Source organism: Enhydra lutris, unplaced genomic scaffold (genome assembly GCF_002288905.1).
Source record: "Enhydra lutris kenyoni isolate GAN:26980312 unplaced genomic scaffold, ASM228890v2 scaffoldscaffold15, whole genome shotgun sequence".
Lineage (NCBI taxonomy): Eukaryota > Metazoa > Chordata > Mammalia > Carnivora > Mustelidae > Enhydra > Enhydra lutris.
The window spans coordinates 8,577,757-8,601,205 of NW_019154099.1; the positions used below are offsets into that span (position 1 = coordinate 8,577,757).

The following is a 23,449-nucleotide window of genomic DNA, read 5'->3' on the forward strand; positions in this document are numbered from 1 at the left end:
AAGTGGGATGCCATGCAGGGTTGCCATCTGGTACTTTGTAAAGAGGCATTTAGTGAATGAAGACTAAGGGCATAGAGTATCCTTATATCATAGATTGTTGGGACTAAAGGCAGATGACCTGATCTAAAACTTTGACTTCAACTGTTGCTTCCTTCAAACTATAAAACAATGCCGTACTTGTTATCTACATTATGGGCACCTTTCAGCCTCTGAAAAGCCTTTGAGCTCACCTAGTCATCCATCTATTTTTCTGTCCTTCAGATTTTTATGTTTACATAGGGTCTACCAAGTGCATACAGTTTCTGCCTGGAAGGACTTTAGTTAATTGAAGGAGAAAACCATAGTTATAAAGTGGACAGGTGAGTGTAGAGCATATAACAGTTAGAAAGTTAGAGCTTAAAGGATGAGTCAGTAACATGAAGAGTCATTCCGGGTGTCAGGAAGTAGAACATAAAAGCAAGAATTAAGGTATAATGGCAAGAAAATGCACAGCTTGTGTTAGGGAACAAGAGTTGTGTAGCTCACTCTTCTAGAGAAGGCTGAAGAAGGATGCAGGAATAATGAGAGGAGTCAGGTGGCAGTTTGGGTGGGGGTAGTTCATTCTGTAGGGTGTCTTGGGTACTGCAGGATGTGTGGCATCCCTTACCCCTGTGCACAAAATGCTAGTAGCATCCTCCAGACATCAAGACCATACAGAAATGCCTCACATGGGAATCTTGTGGTGCTCCCAGTGAAACGTTTGTATGATGCTTTGGAAAACTTGGATCTCATTCTTTGAGTGCTGAAGGTACTAAAAATTTTCAGGGAAGGTTCAAGGTCAGTGTTGGTTATTGACTAGCTAACTGGGGAAAAGAAAGTAAATGTAATTAAGGATGCCTCTGGGAAAGGGTTATAGTTGAAAGAAAAGATGGATTTAAGTTTTCTAGAGTGTTCACTTTTCCAGGGTTTGGATACATAAATAAGGTGTTAGAGAAACCTGATCTTCATCTTCTCCATCCTCCTTTAGTGATCATGTTTTAAAATGTCAAGAACACATTGTGACACTTGTTGGGAAAAGTCATTATGCTCTTACAAAAGTTTAAATGTTCCTTATTTTTTTGGTCCACTTCCAATATGGTGTTCCAAATCTAGACTTGCCACGGATCCTGTCATTCCTTCCCTCACTGCAGGGCCCTAGAGGAGAGACTCGAGTAGCTGTAGGTAGTAGAGTTAAATCCTGTGTAGGGATAGTCCTTGATGTCTATCCAGATACCCTGTGGCTGTGAGGGAGGGAAGGGAAGTCAGGAACTGGATAGCTTTATCAACTAGGTGCTTGGCTGCCAGGATGGTCTTGATTTTGTTTGAGGGCTTCCTGAATCCTATGGTTTGAAACACCTGGCAAAACTGTGTGTGCCTGCTCAATTGCTTTTTGGCTTGTTTCTTCAATTTAACAAGATCATCCTGAATTTTAATATTGTTGTCCAAAACATGACTCATGTCTCCCAGAGCTGTGTTTTCTGTGGATTGATTAGTGCCTTAGTCACACGATCCTCAGAGCTATTAATAGACAATATAGGGCAGCACTGGACCCGGGATGGTTCTTTATGAGCTGCATTCAATAACTGCTCCCCTTTCAACACCAAACTATTAATAATTTGTTGGTGTTCAATTTATTTTTAAGTGATTTTTTTTTCCCATATTGTACTCTTCTCATTCTGTCTAATCCATATGCATAGAATGCCTCTGAGAACGCTCTGCAGAACCTTTTCTAACACCTTAGGAATGCCGCACGTACACAGGGCACTTTTGTGACATGGGGAGAAGACACCAGCAGTTTACCTCATCTATGGTCAGTGTATGGAATGTGAGCACTGTGTGGTACCCATTTATGTGGGGTGTGATGAGTGGCAAGGTTTCAAGTTAAAAAAAATTTTTTTTTAACATAATGCAGCTTTCCTGAGGAAATTTTTCTTATCACACTTCCTTAAATGTGGATCTTCCATGGGCAGGTGGGAATCTAATAAATACTATATAATTCCATCAACACACAAGAAAATTCCTTTGATACACAAAAGAACTTCAGACAAAAGATGCAGTGTTTACTTACACATGGATTGATACAGTTCTCTGTACTCTGTGTGTGTGTGTGTGTGTGTGTTTGTGTAGTCAGAAGTCCCAGCATCATCATGCCTTCCCTAAACATTAACATTGAATGTTTCCAGTTATACCAGAAATGGTTTCCAGTCCACTTTGTTGTCTCATGCCTCCTCCTCCACAGAGAATAATAATGTAAAAAGTCTCATTTTGTTGTTCCACTACCCAGTGGCTCCCTGTATCTTTAAAGATAAAGTCAAAATTCTTTAGCTTAAACACAAAGCCTTTTCTGCCCTCTGCTCCCCTCCCTCCCTGCATGATACCTTTCTCTGCACAGAATCTAGGTCTCTGCTACTCCAAGTGTGGGGTGTGGACCAGGAGCATGGGCATTACCTGGGAGCCTATGGAGGCCTTGACAAATCTCAGGCCCCACTCCAGACCTGAATAGGAAGCTGCATTTTAACAGTCTGTGGTGGCTTGTGTACACATTAATGTTTGGGGGCACTGCTCCATAGCTCATGCCTTTCCAGCCATTTCCTCTCACTTCCGCTCCTTGGAAGTCCTAGTGCGGTTTGGTTAAACCTTTATCCATGTGCCACATGTTTTTAAAAAGTCAACAGTTAAAGAACGACATGTGTCCCTTCCACCTTTTCCATCTCATGCCCACTCCCAATATTTTAAACTCCATGTATGTCATTCTAGTTAACAACACTGGAGTGTGTATTTGAAAGTCGCTAAGAGAGTAGATCTTAAAATTTGTGTCACAAGGAAAACACTTTGTAACTATGTATGGTGACAGATATTAACTAGACTTATTGTGATCATTTTGCAGTATACACAAACATTGAATCATTATGTTACACACCTGAAACTAATATAATGTAATGTCAGTTGTGGCTCAAAAAATTTTTTTTCCCATTGCTCCTGTAATAAATGACTGCAAACTTAGTGGCTTAAGGCAGCACAGATTTATTCCATTACAGATCTGGACATCAGAAGTCAGCAATGAGTATGAAGGGGCTAAAATAGCTTTTCCTGGAGGCTCGAGGCAGGCTCAAGGAATCCGTTCCTTGCTTCTTCTAGCTTCCCTTTGGCTACTGACACTCTGGCTGCTCAGCATGTGGCTGCATCTACTCTCTGCTTTCATCTTATGTCAGTTCCCTTTGACTTTCTTGTCTTCCTCCTGTAAGGACCCTTGTGATTACACTGGGCTCACCCGGATCATCCAGGATCCTCTTCTATCTCAGAATCCTCCATTTCTGCAAAGTCCCTTTTGCTATAAGGTGACATTCACAGCTTCTAGGCATTGGGATGTGGACATCTTTGGGGCGCTATTATTCATTCTACCACACTCTCCTAGCTGTTTGTTATTTGGATTTAGGTATCTCGTAATGTATAGATTGCTATTGCTTGACTAATTAAGTTTAGATTTTGTTAATTTATTCCTTCCCCTCCATTCTCCTAAAATTCAGTATTTCATGCTTTCTCTTGCTATGGCTACATAATTATTTTCTCACTGCTAAACCAGTTATTATACTTTGCATTTTCTTTCTTTTACGACTTCTCAAAAATTGTGTTTTTAACATTTGCTTAGTTTCCTCTGAACATTTGACTGCCCTCCTTCAGATTTTTTTGACTGTTCCAACAAGTGTCTCTGATGCAAATTTCCACACAATTTTCCATTTTGTTCCTGTGAGATAACCTGTCAATTTCGGGTTTCTTTCCCTCCTGGAACCAGCCCTTTTGCAGCACTCTTCTGCCTTAACCTGGACCGGTTGTTCATTTGGCCTCCTACACAGCTGCTGTTCTGGGACTTTCCTTTCACAGAATGGTCCTCAACCTCATCTATACATGGGAATCACTTGGGGGGCTTTAAAATTCACTGATGCCTGGGTCATAACCTCAGAGATCCTTTTGTATTATGGCCTGGGCTTCAGGGCATTTAAAGCTCTCCAGGTAATTCTAACATGCAGCCTAGGATAAGGCTTGCTGTTTTAAGGTCATCCGGGGAATTGCTCTTATTTGCTTTCCTATGTTGGGTCCCCTGATTTCTGGGTCTCCTATCTTCTATTTTCCTGTTTTATTTCTTTGTTTTGATGGAGCATATTATTTAGTGGCCTCCCAAGAGAAGAAGCATGCTCAGGTCATTGCATTTCTGAAACTATCTTTATTCAGCCCTCACACTTAGCTTGTAATTTTCTGGTAAGTATTCCAAATTAGAAATAATTTTCCTTCAGAATTCTGAAGGCATTGCTATTCTACGTTTGAGTATTGGTTCCTGAGAAATCCAAGGACATTTGAATTTCAATCCTTATATATAAGGGCTCTACCCTGCTTCTCCTGGAAATATTTTAATATCTCCTTTTTTTCCCCCCTGGTATTCTGTAATTTTGTAATGATGTGTCCTAGTATGAGGGTCATTTATATTCATTTTTCTGGAAACTCATTTCTAGTTCTAGGTGATTTTCTTGTGTTATTTCTTTGATTCATTTCCCTTCATTTTCTTTAAGGAATTCTTATTATTGAAATCCTAGGCCTCTTGGATTTATTTTCTTCTTTGTGGAAAAAAAAAATTTTTTTCCTTTATCTTTGACTTTTTTTTTCTCCTCCTTGGCATATTGGGTTAGACAAATCCCCAGCCCTTTCCCTCCTGAGTGTCTCCTTTCCTGTCATATGACTGCTACACACACACACCTGACAACAGATGTGTGGGGGCTTGCCTCACACCAACCAATTCTGTGACAACAGTCGGGGGTCCTATAGTTTAACTCAGTTCGGACACTACCTGGAGGTTCCCACAGGTTAAGGGCTCAGTCCCACAACACTGCCCTCTCCTTCAGATGCCAAACTGCAAGTAGTAGGTCCCAGGTTACCCGTAACTTCTGTCCAGCATGGCTACAAATTGGGGGTTCCCATGGCCCCCTTCCTGGGTTCTCTTAATTTTGTAGAATGGCTCACAGAACTAAGGGAAACACTTACATACATTTACCAGTTTATTAAAGGATATGATAAAGGATACAGATGAACAGCCAGATGAAGAGATGTGTAGAGTGAGGTCTGGGAGTGTTCTGAGTTGCAGGTGCTTTTGTCCCTGTGGGTTGGGATATGGTCACCCTCCCAGTGTGGATGTGTTCATCTACCTGGAAATTCCCAGAACCCTCATATTTTTGGGATTTTGTGACGGCTTTGTCACATAGGCATGATCAATAATTAACTCCATATTCACCCCCTCTCCCCTCTCTGGAGGTTTGGAGGGGGCAGGTCTGGAAATTCCAAGTGTCTAATCATGGCTTGGTCTTTCTAGTGACCATTTCCCATCCAGGAATCATCCAGCAAGCCTCACTGGAACAAAAGATGCTGTAATGCTCTTAACACTTAGGAATTTATATGGGTTTAGGAGCCCTCTGTAAGGGTTGGGGTCAAAGACAAATATGAACCTAAGAGATGCTCCTAATGCTCTTACCACTTAGGAAGTTACAAAGGTTAAAACCTTTGTTGATATCTGTGCCAGGAACGGGGGCAGAGATGTATGCGTGCATGTGTGTGTGTGTGTGTGTGTGTACACATTTATTTTTTCTGTTATCTCACACATTTTCTTAATTATCTTCTAAATAGTTTACTGGCCGCCTTTTGTGGGGAAAGGGAAGATATTTTTATTTTCCAGGAACTTCTCTCTTCTTTATTGCTTTTTAAAAATAGCAGCCTGTTCTTGATTCATGGACAAAATATCACCTTCTGGCTCTCAGAGGACCCAGAGCAGGGAGCAGAGGAAAACTTCGAAGAAGGGGGTCTGGAAGCTCACTACTCAGTATGCCGGACTTTATACAGTCCTTTCACTCTGCACCTGGGGTTTGACCACCATGAGCTTCCATGCTAGGTGTGCCTGGTTTAGTTTATCCAGAGAATACCCTTCTGATTTACTGTCAGAATTGGGAGAATCACTGGCTGAATTTCCAGGGTGGGAGCAGACATAGGTACTTTCCTATCTTTCATCCGTCATCCTCACCAGCTGTTGCATCCTTCTTGGGCCCTCGTGTTGCTCTGTGGAGAAAAGCAGCTTCTTGTGGGTATCCTCCATCCCAGCCAGCATGTCCTTTGTTTCGCTCTTTTCCTCTTTTTGCTTATTGTTTCTTCATCTTCCTAGATTTTTGTCTGGGAATACAGATGTATCTTGGTTTCTGAATGTAGAGTTTGACTCATCTTTTCCTCTGTTTGGGGTAATTTTTGAGAGAAGGATGGTGCAGAAACATTTTTATTCCACCATCTTGAAATGGGAACCCAATGCTTGTCACAGGTTGAACTGTGGTCTCCTTGCCCACCCCAGAATTCATTTGTTAAAGCCCTGACCCTCTGTACCTCACAATGTGACTGTATTTGAGATTGAGTCTTTATAGAAATAATCAAAATAAAATGAGGTCATTAGGGTGGGCTGTAATCTAACAGGAGAGGTGTCCTTATAAAAGGGGAAATCTGGACACAGAGACAAATGTGTATTCCAGGAAGATGATGTGACAAGACAGGGAGAAGATGGCTATCTACAAGCCAAGGAGGGAGGCCTAGATCCTTCCCTCCCAGACTTCAGAAGGAACCAACATTAAAGATACCTTAGTTTTTGAACTTCCAGTCTCTAGAACTGTGAGACAATAAATTTCTGTGTTTTTAAGCCACCCAGACTGTGTACTTGTTATGGCAGCCCTAACAAACTAATACCATGCTATTTTTCATTTGTTCACATGGTAAACTTCCCCCTGCTTAGTCTGATTCCTACTTGCTTTTTTTTTTTTTTTAAGATTTTATTTATTTATTTGAGAGAGAGAAAGAGAACACAAGCAGGGAGAGGGAGAAGCAGACTCCCATGCTGAGAAGGGAGCCTGAGGTGGGGCTCAATCCCAGGACCCTGGGGTCATGACCTGAGCCAAAGGCAGACGCTTAACTGACTGAGCCACCCAGGTGCTCCCCTACTCACTCTTTAAAACACAACTTAGTGTCAACCCATTTTGAGAAGGTGTTTGTTCTTTCTTTCTTTCTTTCTTTTCTTTTCTTTTAAGATTTTATTTATTGATTTATTTGACAGAGAAAAAGCACCAGCAGGGGGAGCAGGAGGCAGGGAGTGAAGCAGGCTCCCTGCTGAGCAGGAAGCCTTATTTGGAGCTCCATCCCAGAACCCTGGAATCATGACCTGAGCTGAAGGCAGACACTTAAGCTACTGAACCACCCAGATGCCCCAAGAAGATGTTCTGATCCAGTTTAATTAAATGTCCTTTTAGCTTCTTCTGTCATAATACCCATCATGCTGTACTGTAATCATCAGTTATCTTGCCTGACTTCCACACCAGGCTCTGAGGCACTTAAGGTCTGATATCATGTCTTATGAAGTGATTACACATAGTGGCTTACATATTATTTATTGAACATATGTATTATAAGCATAGCTTTTGGGGCAGGGTAAGTTAAAAATGTATATTTTGGTGAATAACAAAAATTTAGTATTAATATTATATTAATACTTAGTGATAGAAAAATCATGTGAATACAATGACAGAAGTTGCAGGATTTAGAGCTAAGAAAAATTGTGATCACAAGTCCCCCCCCCCCCATTATTTTTGAACAGAAACTTCCTGTCCTGCCTGGGAATCACAGCTGGGTAAGCAAGAATTAGGATTGCAAGTAACTTTGAACTCTTCATAGTTGAGGAGCCATGTGACTTGCCAGTTTCTGTGGCCTTTTAAATGACACTTTGTGTCTAATCCCTGTCTCTTTTTTTCTGAGTGAAAAACTAGGACCCCTATTCTGATAAAAGACCAATAAAGTGGTTATGTTAAAAGGAAATTATACAAATAGAATTTAGGTTTCTCACTCAACCATCATATCTGCTTTAACTAAATATTTTATTACTCCTTTTAATCTCTTGAGTAGAAGATGTGTGTCCCTGGTCCATTTTCCTCTTTCCGGTCTTATATGGAATATCTGTGATAAAGGCTAGCCTTCTCTAAGTAAAAAGAAGAGAACCACTCATTAGAGAACAACTCTCCACCTTCAGTATCTTATCACAGTTCTCTTGTGCTTAGGATTTAGATAAGAGAAAATCCTAGGATATTTTTTCTTGTCTAATGAAGCAGGGTTTGAATGTGTGAGGGCTTCCTGAACACATCTGGAGTTCCACTCCAGATGTAGTAGTACTGTTGTAGAAGGCCTCTCTCCCTTCCTGGCAAGTGCTTATTATTTGATGGAATGTAGGTTTTTATAGTGACAGAAAATGGGGGAATAAATTAAGAAGTGCTTGAGAAAAATTATAGTAAGGAAGGGGGGGGCAGCCTTCATAAGCTTTATGGGTTATTAGTCCAAAAAACAAGGCCTGAAATACGTAGTGTGCTGCCATGATGCTGCTGGTAGTTTTATGGGAACAATGGCATTTCCTACATATTAGCTTATCAGGCTGCCCTCTCTGCCTTACAGAGGGTGGGCTACAAATCACTGTGAGCCGAGAAAGTATACGACAAATGAACAGACAATATACTTGAAATCTCATAAATTCCAGAAGGCATGGTCACTATGCCAGTGTGTGAAACCCTGTTGTGCTGGGTCAGTGGGACTAGAGGGCATCCTACTGTGTGTGCTGCTTCTCCTAACACTGCCCCTTGAGGCTCTAATTCAGCCAGAAGTAATGACCCTTGTGCTCCTGAACAGCCTTTGTTTTCCTTCTCAGAAATAAAAATGAGCTTCAGGTACCGATGAAGGATGCAAAGACTTAGAAAGAAATGCATCTCTGGAATGCTATGGTATCAATCACCAGCTGACAGGCTATTTAATAGGCTACCATTAATGAGCAGTAGGTATGTCAGTGCTTCAAAAGTTGCTGTCTTTATTGCTTGTCTCTGAGATTAACTGATCAGCTACTTGGAGTCTATATAATTTACAGAAGAATATAGCTTTATTTGAGAGCAATATTTTTCCTAGGCAGGGCCCACTTTCCAGAATTTACATGTGTAAGGCATTAGTTGAGTTCCCTATATGTTGAATACAACAGCATTTTAGCTGAGCAGCAAAGGAGTAGGAAAGGCTGACGGAGGGACAGTCCAGGCAAGGAGGAGAATGGCAGATTCAGGGCTTCCGAGTCTGACAAGCTGCAACTGTAACTCCACTGTGGCCTTGTGGTCCAGTCAAATTATTTCACATACCCAAGTCCATTTCCTTATTCACAAAATGAGGATAAAATCTATTTCATAGAATTTAAGGGTTAAATAAAGTAATAGAAATAAATGCCTGGCGATTTAATGCATTGGCGCTGTTGTAAATGAGGTAAAAACTATAGATTTTCCTCCTCCTTGATGGGCTTATTCTAAGTCAGTTTCATCACCATGCTCTCTGCTTACTAGAGTCTAGTTAGAATTGCTGTTAGTTGGAATATACTTGAAATAGAGGAAAGTTAGATATGTTTTTCAAATCCTTATCACTAGAAGAATAAACTATGTTGATTATCTCTGAGGGGTATTTTCTAAGCTTAATTAAACAAACATTTAGATCATCCTTTAAAATGTGCAGGATGATTATGCATATACTAGCCTTGTTTTTATATATCCCCAGGGACATCTTCAGACATATGCATAAATCACTCCATAAGCAAGTGTGTATGGAGAGCTTACTGTATGCTTGGTGTAGAGGTTGAGTTATTAGAACCAGTCCTGTGGTAGGCAGACTAGTATATTGTGGCAATGCTTTTCCCTGTGATTATTATTTTTTTTTCCTATACATTTACAGGCCAGAAGCCGGGCTTATAAGGATTCTCTAAAGGAAGAAGAAAACAAAAAATTGCAAAAGATGAAGGAGGAACAACATCAGAAGGTATTCACAAGACCCTTTTAGTCATTGCTAATTATCTGCTTGTAGTACCAGATAATTTTGAAGGTATTTCTGAACAAAAAAATTTACATACATGAAAATTATGAAAAAAAAAAGCATTAAAAATAAAAAGTGAGATTTGGGTGTGTTTTAAAGTATGATGGGGTGTGGTCAAAACTCTCATGGTACTTAGCTTCCTAAGGGGGCTGGAGTGTATCTGCTATAGGTGGGCCAGTAATTCAGGAGATAACCGAACACTCATGAACTTCTGATCTACAGAATATATCAATGTTGCTGTCATTTTTCAACCCAAAGACATATGAAACTATAGTGTTCAGAGAATACTATAATGCATAACAAATAGCCATAAAAAATGATGAAACTAGCTTAAATATTCACCTAAAAATACCCATAAAACAAGGATACTCTATACATGTATTACAAATATATGAGGTATTCTAAATGTTTTGAGAATAGAATTGAGTGAAATGAATGCAGAATCTCCAAAGAACAGTGCTTAAAGGGTAATTCTCATTAGAATATAAAATTTCTGGCGTGAGAACTGAAAACATTCAATGTTGTGACTTGATGGTCACACCTGCCTTTTATACATTGCTCAGATGGGGCCAGAAGCTCCTCAGCATGGGATGAGAATGAAGACCAGTGCTTAGCTCTACGGTGCCACTTCATTCCAGATCTTTTGAAGAACAAAATAAATTATTTAGCTAGTTGGACACCATTATCTTCCCCATCATTCTCATTTTCCAACTTCTTCTCTTGCCATATTGATGGTTGATAAATCCTGTCATTTCTTCTAGAATATCTATCAATTTATTTCTTTATTATACAATTAACTTGAATTCTAACTCTCATTTGATTTCCTTTTGATTTAAATTTTTTCCTTATGTCTTTGCTGTACAATATAACTTATTATAGCAATTGTGTGTAAAATCACTTTATGAAATAGACTGTATGTACTAATTGGCGATGCTATAATTTGACCCTTTTGAGTGCTATCCTCCTTCCAGCAATGGTCAAGCCCTTACTCATTGTTTCCATCAGTATATCGTATAGAGGACTTGTGTCACTCAACTGCTTTGTGCATAGTAAATAATAATTAAATAACTGGAAGAAATAATTTAAGTTGTACATTTAGTTACTGAGCAACTATGTAAACAATGAAGAAACCAAGAAACATTTTTATTCCTTTGTGGTTTTTTTAAAACATCTTTTTGTTTTGCCAAAGGCCTCATATTGAAATCCACAATTTAATAATTAATATAGTAAGATTCTAAAGTAATTAGCATGTAGAAGCTAAGTGCAATAAACACTCACGTTGTATTTTCAAGAAGTGTGAAGTGACATGTAAATGTTAGTCTATTTTTATGACCTTTTAACTTAATATCAAGTCCTGAGGTACTTAGATACTGAGGAGAATGTTGTAAAGTTGGTATAAGATATACTTATATAAAAATAACTTGTAGTGAATTTTAAATAGTACTTTATAAAGTTTGGTGGAATATTTACAACGTGAAAACCATTAAAAGTAGAACATTTCACAAAGAGAACGCTCAACAGATTAGAAAATCAGATCTGGGATTTAATTTTCAGGTTGAGCAGTTATTTTAAAAAGTGAAAATTAAACTTTTTATTTCTTAATCTTGTTTTTCTTCTAGCGTTAGACAAATATTGATACATATTTTCTGGTTATTGATTGAGCATATTTTTTTTGCATAAATTATTTCCCTTTACTTACTGTAGCTTTCAGTAAAATGAATAATTTCGGCATATACATAATCCCATCATTAGAGTTTTCAGTAACAGTAGAATAGAGAAGGGTAGTTACCTTATTTTTATTTCTCTTCCTTTTTGTTCAGTCTGTTGTTTACATGTCCCTGAAGGCATTTCCTGATTGGTAGAGTCTCTCATTCTGTATCACTTTGAAGATTTAGCTTAAGAAAACAAGCATCAGGTTTATGCTAAGAAGATACAGAAAAAAACAAACAAACCCAAACGTATAACATCACATCTATTCATGTGTTTATTTATTTCATTCATTCAACAAATACTTAATGAATACCCACGATGAAGTAATTCATAAGCAGATAATCTAGGTTAAATTGAGGTGATAGCACATTTATTCTGCTTTGTGTATCTCTTTCACATTCTTTCATTACTCTGATCTCTGGACACAGTAGGTTCTTCCTTAAGGTTAGCCTATATAAATTTTACATTTAATTAAGTTTTCTCTTCTTACAGAAATTTATTTATAATTCCCCTTTTCTCCTATATACTTAATATGTTCTTCTTATTTGACTACTTTTTTGCGGGGGCAAACAAATACACTCACTCTTGCTTTTCTAAAATAACCCCTTCCTTGATTCTGCTATCCTTAGAGATACTATCTTTTCTGTTTCTACTGGAAAAAAAAAGACAAAGGTAATTTTACTATAATCACATCTTTATTATTAATTTTGCCCTTTGTTCCTTATGTTCTGATTTATATTTAGAAGTGCTCGTACTGAAACCTCTCCAAAGGTAAATTCCTTCTGATCATTCAATTCAGTGGTCATTTTGCAATCCTGATCTCCCTGTAACTCTGTAACAGTATTTAATATCACTTTGAAGTTTTCCTTTTCTAGCTTTTTTTTTTTTTTTCCTGGCGGATCTATCTCAGAGTAATCTGTCCCAGTATCCATCCATCCATCCTATCAACAAACATGTATTGAACTCCTATTATATTTGGAGCCTTTTGCAAGATGCTAGAGGTTCAATGAAGAATAGGACGTCAGGGATCTTCCCAAAGTTTGCTTCTTAATGGAGGAGACAGACAATTAAAAGGAGACAAAGAAATAAACAACTGCATTTTTAATTTATGGCAATCAATCACTTTGTAGTAATTAATGCTGCAAAGAAGGAAATTGTGCATTGTGGTAACTTCAGGGTGGCTTATTGAATACTGTTGATTACCTACCTTTCTCCTAAAACCCTGATTTTTTTTTTTCCCCCTCATGTATACATCCTACTTAGCATAGCCCATGTTTCAGAGAAGGTAGGCATATCCAAGTCCCAGGGATCTAATCCCAAAGGGTCTAACTGCTCATGGGCATTCCATTCTCCTCAACTGTGACTGACTTAGCTATGGACATGGGAAATTGTTCTAACCAATGAGACTTAAGGGAAGTCTGTCTTTCAGTACAGATTTTTGCCAATATGAAATATACTAGTCTTCCCATTTAATGATTTTCAGCTTGATTTCTTTTTTTTTCTTTTGCCTTTTTATTTTGTCTGATTCTAATATCTTCTCTTAGCTTTTTTGTCTGAATTTATACAGCAATTTCTTTTTCCATCATTTAATTTTAACCTCTCTGTGTCATTTGGTTTAAATTATATTTCTAGTGACAAAAGTAGCTGTTTTTCCTTTTACCCAGTTTCATGGTTCCTTTTAATTTAATATATTCTCAGTTATTGTGAGGACTAGTGTATTTGCACAAATTCTCACTGCTTAATTAGCTTTTTAGCTGTATTTTCTTTCTTGTTTTCTGTTCTCTGTTTTTGTTTTTTTTTATTCTCTGAATTTTTTCTGTTCAATTTTTTTTTCCTTTCCTCCCTTCTTTTCTCTCCTGTCTTTCCCTCTCTCCTCCCCTCCCTAGTGGTAAGAAATTTAAGTGTTTTGTTTTTGACCTTGTATGACCTTTGGTCTATTTAATCTCAAAATATGTGTTTCACTTTAGGGAAATTTCTAATTCTTTTCTATTTCTTCTCCTATATTGTCTCTGTTCTTTATTTCTGGATATGTTTCAAATGGATTTTGGAGTCTGAGAACTGTTCTTTAAATCTCTTATATTGTTTTCCTTATACTTCTATCTGTTTGGCCTTTTTCATTGCATTCTGGGAGAAATCTCTAATTAGATTACCCTGCTTACTAATTTATTTCATAAGTTTCCATTCTGCTTATTTGGCACTTGTATTGAATTTATTTACCAAGACTGCTGACTTTTTCACAGCAATATTATGCTTTATAAGCACCATATTCTTTCTAATCTCTTCATTGATGGTAATTACACAAACATTAAAGTTTTCTGTTTACCATTGTAACTGTTTTTTTCCTTTCCATTTTAAGTTTTATCTCCTGTGATTTTCTTTCTCAACTGTATGATTCTTGGTCATCTTGTTTCTTTGGGCATGCTGGCAAATGCGGTATTTAGGAGCTTGTCATCTGGGAGTAGTAGCCTCTTTTTCTCCTCTAGTCAATCGGTACCTGGGACACTGTCCTGTTTCTCTGAGCCCAGATATCCCTCCTCCATTCACTGGTTACCCAGTGGCCCATGTCTGTGCTGTCTGCTGTGTAGTGCAAGTGTGGGAGGGAAAAGGGCCCACGGCCAAGCTACCCTCAATGAACTTCTCCAACTCATCCTCTTAATGACTGCCTCAGTATTACCTCTCAGAGCTCTTTCAGAGGCACAGCTAACTCAGCTCAGCTTATCCTGCACATTTGTTTCCCTTTGTAATTTATCCTGTCTCCTTTCTACCATTCAGAAACTTAAATAGATTTCCAATAAGCCAGTTGCACTTTTTGCATGTTTATTCACTCTTTATAGTCATTTGGAAAGTAAAAACAAGCCAAAAAATAAGAAAATACTGAAATAATTGGGTGACAAAGAAAATTATTATAGAATACATAAAAAATTATGAGAGCATTTTATGGGGAATGCATGCAAAATTGTATTCTGAGACATTGTACTCAGAAAAGAAGAATCATAACTTTTAAATCCAATCAGTACTAAAAAAGAAATGAATTAAGCATCCAATCTAAGAACTTAGAACATGAACTATAAAGGATACTGAAGGCAGTAATTAAGATAAGAACAGAAATTAATAATAACTTCAAGAAACAGCTGTTATAAAAATCCAACAGCTTGTTTTTTGATAAGGTCAACAAAATGAACAAATCTATGGCAAGTCTAATCAAGAAGAGATCAGTAAAAATGCAAATACACAACATTAGAAATGAGGAGCCAGAACCATAGATTTGGAAAAGATTAAGCTTATATTATTGTAGATAGTGCTATGGTAATAAATCAAATATGGGGATTAAGTGAATGATTTTACAGGGAAATATAAAACTCTAAAATGATTCAGAGTTAAAACAAATAAAGACAAATGAAAATGCAAGTGATTTCTAAAGTTTTCTGAGAATTATTCTCCCTTAACAAGCTAAACTTGGGAAATTTTACAGAAAATTCATTGGAATTTTCAAGGAACAATATTTTTTCCTGTGCTTTAGGAACAACTTGCTTTAAGGTTGTTTCAGAGCAAGGAAAAGATGAAGTAATTTAGAATTAATATTGAACTGTACTCTCCAAGATGTCACTGCCTGATAAAGAGAACACACACGTGTAGAAACTTATTGAGGTTAAATTTGAAAGAAAATTCTAGTTAATGGTATTTTTTCCTCTTAACTAATTTACCAAGGCAATGTAAGATTTATTCTAGGAATGTGAAGGTGACTGACTATATATTATAACTTTTTATATCTTTTCACTACAGGATAGGTCATGAAAGAAAATCCAATGGACCACCTCTTTAGCTATTAAAAAAAAAGGCATTGATAAATTTTAATCTCTATTACTAATTTAAAAATAACAAAACAAATACAGTGAACTAGAAATTTAAAAGGTTGTGTTAACATACATGCAGTCTTCCAAACCAATAACCTACATTAACTCAATGGTGAAATACTATAGCAGTGAACAATATTAGGACATCTTCAACTCCTACTACCAACCAGTATCTGGACCTGGAAATTCTAACCTCGTTTGTAAAGTTATTTGATGGAAGACTTTTTTTTTTTTTTAACTTAAAACTCTTAATACAGTTTGGAACAAGGTTTGGGAATTATCTTAACCAACTCGGTTAGACAAAAAAACGGAGCTTTTCTAATTACTGAAAATAAGTAAAATTATTTTTGGGTGAGAACAATTTGCCTACACAACCTGAGGGAATCAAGTGAAAAATGATTAGAACAAATGGAATTAAATTAAAAAGTTACAAAATACAGCAGGAATCAAGAACTTTCTCAAATATTAGCAAATATCAATTAAAAAATAAAATGGAATAAAAAGGCCTTATCAAAAAGATATGTAACTTGCATATATAACTTGCAACTATGTAAACACACTGTTCAATTTTTAAAAAAGTAAACAAGCCAAAAAACTCCCAAACTCTCCTATTATCTGTAAGTGTCAATTTGAGTAATGTAGAGATGGATGTTGCTCCTGAGTGGTAAAATTCGATATTGTAATAACTGTAGTTCTATCCATATTAATTTGTGAGATGTGTGCAATTCCAATAAGATTTTCAGGGGAATGAGGTGGTTTGAAAAACTATTTCTACATTTCAACCATGAGAATAATCACAAAATTAAATAAGAAGCTTTACAAAAATATGGATAATAATTTGTGTGTTTGCTGGGGCAAGGAGAGTATACAGAATTAGCTATTAAAAAATACCTCAAACTCCATCATACTGCCGTTTGTAAGAAGTGAACTGAAAAGGGCTCTTTGACAACATCAAATTAGAGTTTCCAAAATGTGAAAGTATTAGATATAAAAGGTCTAAGTTTGTTCTGCAGAAATAATCAGAAATCAGAAATGTACACAAGATGTACATATAACATTATGGTTTTTAAAAAATATTACTGGAAGGTTTGAAACAGTTTGTTCAAGGATCGAGGACTGAGGATTTTGAAGTTTGGAATACCATGCAGCAACTGCTACTGTGTCTGAATGATACGGGCATACGATCACCTATATAACAATGAAAAAATTTATAAAATAGACTCCAGGCAAGTTTTGAAACATGCCCCTTCTTATTGTGCTCTGTGGAAATTACTTCATCCCTCTAAGCCGTATTGTGTATGATAGTTATTTACCTCATGATACTGATTTTAGGACCAAATGAGAGAAAAGCTTATGGAAAGTCTATCTTAATGCCTGGCATGTGGTAAGCCTACAAATGTGACCTGAGCTGCTGATAAGAAGTTATAATCTGTGTGTATAAAATCAAGAAATGAAATTGACATGTTATTCCTGGGTAGAGAGATTTTATGTGTGATTACTATGTCTTCCTTTACTTTTTTATTTTTTAAAGAGATTTTATTTATTTGAGAGAGAGTAAATGAGAGCATGAGCAGAGAAAAGGGCAGAGAGGGAGAAGGAGATGGAGAAGCAGGCTCAATCCCAGGACCCTTGGGTCATGACCTGAGCCAAAGGTAGATGCTTAACCAACTGAGCCACCCAGGTGCTTCCATGTCTTCCTTTATAGTTTCTGTACTTTTTACACTTTCCACAATGAATAAGTAACTTTTAGGAGAAATATTTTTTAAAAGAATAGAGTTGGGGTGCCTGAGTGGCTCAGTGGGTTAATACTCTGTCTTTGGCTCAGGTCATAATCTCAGGGTCCTGGGATCAAGCCCTGCATTGGGCTCTCTGCTCAGCGGGGAGCCTGCTTCCCCCTCTCTCTCTCTCTGCCTGCCTCTCTGCCTACTTGTGATCTCTGTCAATCTGTCAAATAAATAAATAAAATCTTTAAAAGACAAAAGAAGAAAGTTGATAGGATGTATTTCTGGGTTGGGAGCTAGAGAGCTGGGGATTCAATGATTATTATAGCTGGAAGTCCATTTCTCTATATATTAAAATGGTAGAACTAACAATAATTAATGAAAGGAGAACACGGTACTAACCACTAAAGTCATACCTAAGATTTTGCTTACATGTGGTTCATTTTTTTAAAAAGATTTTATTTATATATTTGGCAGACAGAGATCACAGACAGGCAGGCAGGCAGGTGGGGGGGCAGGGAAGCAGGCTTCCTGCTGAGCAGAGAGCTGATGAGGGGCTCAATCCCAGGACCCCGGTACTAACCACTAAAGTCATACCTAAGATTTTGCTTACATGTGGTTCATTTTTTTAAAAAGATTTTATTTATATATTTGACAGACAGAGATCACAGACAGGCAGGCAGGCAGGTGGGGGGGCGGGGAAGCAGGCTTCCTGCTGAGCAGAGAGCTGATGAGGGGCTCAATCCCAGGACCCCGAGACCATGACCCGAGCCAAAGGCAGAGGCTTAACCCACTGAGCCACCCAGGTGCCCCATGTGGTTCGTTTTAAAAAAGAAATTTAAATGGCATAGAGATTGATGAACCCTTTCACTGTTCCCCCCATCCCTCCATCATTCTGGTAGCATTAACAGCTGTTCTGGTATGTAACATTTTTCAGTGCCCTTCAGCCAAAGACCACCAGGGATACACCTGTAGTTGAACATGCTGGGCTTATTACTTGTTGCAGATAAAGAAAACACACACCAAAAGAAATGGTGAGATATCTCAGTAAGGCTGCTAGGAATAACTGATTAGGATTTAGGTTTTGGTTGGGTAATTTTGGGAAAGGTCTAAAGAAGCATGGGATAGAGGCACCTGGATGGCTTAGTCATTAAGATCTGCCTTTGGCTCAGTCATTAAGATTTGCCTCGGTCTGGGGATCGAGCCCCACATTGGGCTCCATGCTCAGCGGGAAGCATGCTTCTCCCTCTCCCACTCCTCCTGCTTGTGTTCCTTCTTCACTGTGTCTCTCTTTGTCAAATAAATAAATCAAATCTTAAAAAAAAAAGAAGCAGGGGATTGCTCTGGGTTATGTGTTGTCAGCACGTGGGGACGATTCTATGATTGGGTGTTTCAGTAAATCTTACCTATAGGAAGGACAGCCTAGATGAGTATAAAGCTGTAACTGGTGAGGAAGATGCCATTCATTTAGCAACCGTTTATCACGGTGTTTCTTTTTTACTGCTTTTCCTATGTCTGAATTCAGCTAAGGATATTCAGAAATCTCATCCAAACTTCTGGCAACTCTCTTAACACTTTTGACTGATGACTTCATAAAGCCCCAGACGGTGGGGCAGCTTCTAGATTCTGCGACTTCATTAGTCTCCTTGTCTATTCTGGGCAAGATAAGCAATCCTAGACAAATGGAGAGGCTGTTTGTCTCAACTGCCGAAGCCTTATGTTCCTCAGGGTTATGTACGTCACTTAACTTTATGCTTTTCCTTTCCTAGCTTAAGCTTCTGACCTTGTTCAAATGCCATGTTCTATCTAAGTAATTATTTGAAGTGAGGTGGGCATTTCTGTTTACTTTTGAATTCCTTGTTTTGATTTTTCCCTCCACTGGATGCCATTTATTTTTACCAGACCAGTTGTGTTTCCTTTGATGACCACATTTTAAGGGCTTGATGAACTGGATCTTAGCAGTAGGACTAAAATATTAGGGGGAAGAAGAGGGATAACTGAGAGAAAGGAAGGCAGAGAGCAGGCTGCAAGGGGCTGGTGCAATATAAATTGGGCCTCTATGAGGTATCTGGATGTGAATGTGAAATATGGTGGCAAAAATCCCACAAATTACAAGAGGAAAGGATAAAGGAATAGAGATCAATGGTAGGCAGCATAGGGAAGTCACTGAAGTAAGGGCTAGGAAATAATTCTAGTGTGCTTTGCTTGACATAGGGGAGTAGAGAAATTGGGGTGATATGTTTTTTCTTTTTTGAAAGATTTATTTATTTTTTGAGAGAGAGAAAAAAAGAGCAGGAGAGGGAGAGAGAATCTCAAGCAGACTCCCCTCTGAGTGTAGAGCCTGACCTGGGGCTCGATCTCATGACCTTGAGATCATGACCTGAGCCAAAAGCAAGAGTCAGATGCTTAACTGAGCCACCCAGGTGCCTCCAATGGTTTGGGATTTTTCGGGGAAAATCAAAGAACTTCTTATTAAAACTGATGATATTATTTCTAGGCCAATCTTTCTGAGCTAAAAAGAGATATCATAAATGCAGGCCAGACCAGCAGCACTTCTTAAGTTCCACGGGAGGTACAAATCAATGTGAGGGGTGTGTGTGTGTGTGTGTGCATGCACGCACACGCACACGTGTGTATGTGTGTGTATGAAGAGAGAGTGTTCATTGTTGCTTTCAGAATCCCAAAGGGAGGTGGTCCATGATCCATATGTGGTTAAGAGTTACTGAATTGGAGGGACTATGTGTCCTGAGAGCAGTCAAAGCCATGAGGGAAATGAGAGGAGACAGTGAATCAAGGGCCATGTAAAACCAGTGTGGAATGAGAGTCACAGGGGACCCATTGTACCACAGCTCTATTGTGAAGTCTGAGGGTCAAGCTTTAATACTCAGAAGGGAAATTAGAACCCCACGCTGTGGAATCTGAGAGAGCATTTATCTCCATGTCAGGGTACTTGAAATAGAAAATATGAAATCATGGGTTCATATTCCACAAACCTAATTTTATATTTTTTCAGACTAATGTTGTTCAATAATGTGGTCTTGCAATAGCATTTTGTTTTGGTTTTCTGTACTACCTTGTACTCAAACTCACCTTTTGTTCTACTCAGGAGATTTTCAGTCATCACCCAATAAAAGTCTACGCTAGTATCCAAAGGCACAGTAAATAATACTTCTATTTTCATGAAAGCACTAACACCTATTTGTGTTCCTTCTAGCAAAACTGCTGAGTTCCTGAGCAGACAGGCTGCAGAGTTGCCAGACAGAAGTACCCATCAAATTGCTCTTCATGACCCACAGTCTTCAACTTGGGTAAGTGGGATGCCATGCAGGGTTGCCATCTGGTACTTTGTAAAGAGGCATTTAGTGAATGAAGACTAAGGGCATAGAGTATCCTTATATCATAGATTGTTGGGACTAAAGGCAGATGACCTGATCTAAAACTTTGACTTCAACTGTTGCTTCCTTCAAACTATAAAACAATGCCGTACTTGTTATCTACATTATGGGCACCTTTCAGCCTCTGAAAAGCCTTTGAGCTCACCTAGTCATCCATCTATTTTTCTGTCCTTCAGATTTTTATGTTTACATAGGGTCTACCAAGTGCATACAGTTTCTGCCTGGAAGGACTTTAGTTAATTGAAGGAGAAAACCATAGTTATAAAGTGGACAGGTGAGTGTAGAGCATATAACAGTTAGAAAGTTAGAGCTTAAAGGATGAGTCAGTAACATGAAGAGTCATTCCGGGTGTCAGGAAGTAGAACATAAAAGCAAGAATTAAGGTATAATGGCAAGAAAATGCACAGCTTGTGTTAGGGAACAAGAGTTGTGTAGCTCACTCTTCTAGAGAAGGCTGAAGAAGGATGCAGGAATAATGAGAGGAGTCAGGTGGCAGTTTGGGTGGGGGTAGTTCATTCTGTAGGGTGTCTTGGGTACTGCAGGATGTGTGGCATCCCTTACCCCTGTGCACAAAATGCTAGTAGCATCCTCCAGACATCAAGACCATACAGAAATGCCTCACATGGGAATCTTGTGGTGCTCCCAGTGAAACGTTTGTATGATGCTTTGGAAAACTTGGATCTCATTCTTTGAGTGCTGAAGGTACTAAAAATTTTCAGGGAAGGTTCAAGGTCAGTGTTGGTTATTGACTAGCTAACTGGGGAAAAGAAAGTAAATGTAATTAAGGATGCCTCTGGGAAAGGGTTATAGTTGAAAGAAAAGATGGATTTAAGTTTTCTAGAGTGTTCACTTTTCCAGGGTTTGGATACATAAATAAGGTGTTAGAGAAACCTGATCTTCATCTTCTCCATCCTCCTTTAGTGATCATGTTTTAAAATGTCAAGAACACATTGTGACACTTGTTGGGAAAAGTCATTATGCTCTTACAAAAGTTTAAATGTTCCTTATTTTTTTGGTCCACTTCCAATATGGTGTTCCAAATCTAGACTTGCCACGGATCCTGTCATTCCTTCCCTCACTGCAGGGCCCTAGAGGAGAGACTCGAGTAGCTGTAGGTAGTAGAGTTAAATCCTGTGTAGGGATAGTCCTTGATGTCTATCCAGATACCCTGTGGCTGTGAGGGAGGGAAGGGAAGTCAGGAACTGGATAGCTTTATCAACTAGGTGCTTGGCTGCCAGGATGGTCTTGATTTTGTTTGAGGGCTTCCTGAATCCTATGGTTTGAAACACCTGGCAAAACTGTGTGTGCCTGCTCAATTGCTTTTTGGCTTGTTTCTTCAATTTAACAAGATCATCCTGAATTTTAATATTGTTGTCCAAAACATGACTCATGTCTCCCAGAGCTGTGTTTTCTGTGGATTGATTAGTGCCTTAGTCACACGATCCTCAGAGCTATTAATAGACAATATAGGGCAGCACTGGACCCGGGATGGTTCTTTATGAGCTGCATTCAATAACTGCTCCCCTTTCAACACCAAACTATTAATAATTTGTTGGTGTTCAATTTATTTTTAAGTGATTTTTTTTTCCCATATTGTACTCTTCTCATTCTGTCTAATCCATATGCATAGAATGCCTCTGAGAACGCTCTGCAGAACCTTTTCTAACACCTTAGGAATGCCGCACGTACACAGGGCACTTTTGTGACATGGGGAGAAGACACCAGCAGTTTACCTCATCTATGGTCAGTGTATGGAATGTGAGCACTGTGTGGTACCCATTTATGTGGGGTGTGATGAGTGGCAAGGTTTCAAGTTAAAAAAAATTTTTTTTTAACATAATGCAGCTTTCCTGAGGAAATTTTTCTTATCACACTTCCTTAAATGTGGATCTTCCATGGGCAGGTGGGAATCTAATAAATACTATATAATTCCATCAACACACAAGAAAATTCCTTTGATACACAAAAGAACTTCAGACAAAAGATGCAGTGTTTACTTACACATGGATTGATACAGTTCTCTGTACTCTGTGTGTGTGTGTGTGTGTGTGTTTGTGTAGTCAGAAGTCCCAGCATCATCATGCCTTCCCTAAACATTAACATTGAATGTTTCCAGTTATACCAGAAATGGTTTCCAGTCCACTTTGTTGTCTCATGCCTCCTCCTCCACAGAGAATAATAATGTAAAAAGTCTCATTTTGTTGTTCCACTACCCAGTGGCTCCCTGTATCTTTAAAGATAAAGTCAAAATTCTTTAGCTTAAACACAAAGCCTTTTCTGCCCTCTGCTCCCCTCCCTCCCTGCATGATACCTTTCTCTGCACAGAATCTAGGTCTCTGCTACTCCAAGTGTGGGGTGTGGACCAGGAGCATGGGCATTACCTGGGAGCCTATGGAGGCCTTGACAAATCTCAGGCCCCACTCCAGACCTGAATAGGAAGCTGCATTTTAACAGTCTGTGGTGGCTTGTGTACACATTAATGTTTGGGGGCACTGCTCCATAGCTCATGCCTTTCCAGCCATTTCCTCTCACTTCCGCTCCTTGGAAGTCCTAGTGCGGTTTGGTTAAACCTTTATCCATGTGCCACATGTTTTTAAAAAGTCAACAGTTAAAGAACGACATGTGTCCCTTCCACCTTTTCCATCTCATGCCCACTCCCAATATTTTAAACTCCATGTATGTCATTCTAGTTAACAACACTGGAGTGTGTATTTGAAAGTCGCTAAGAGAGTAGATCTTAAAATTTGTGTCACAAGGAAAACACTTTGTAACTATGTATGGTGACAGATATTAACTAGAC

The 23,449-nt window shown here is 38.5% G+C and overlaps 1 protein-coding gene across 1 annotated transcript in view; it reads left to right on the forward strand.

The window, feature by feature from the left end:
• Window positions 1-23,449, forward strand: part of LOC111146974 (epithelial stromal interaction 1) — a 109,845-nt gene that overhangs the window by 47,853 nt on the left and 38,543 nt on the right. The window contains exon 8 of the mRNA XM_022502776.1: window positions 9,832-9,915. Within this exon, the coding sequence (XP_022358484.1) occupies window positions 9,832-9,915 (84 nt within the window). The remainder of the gene's footprint in view (window positions 1-9,831; window positions 9,916-23,449) is intronic.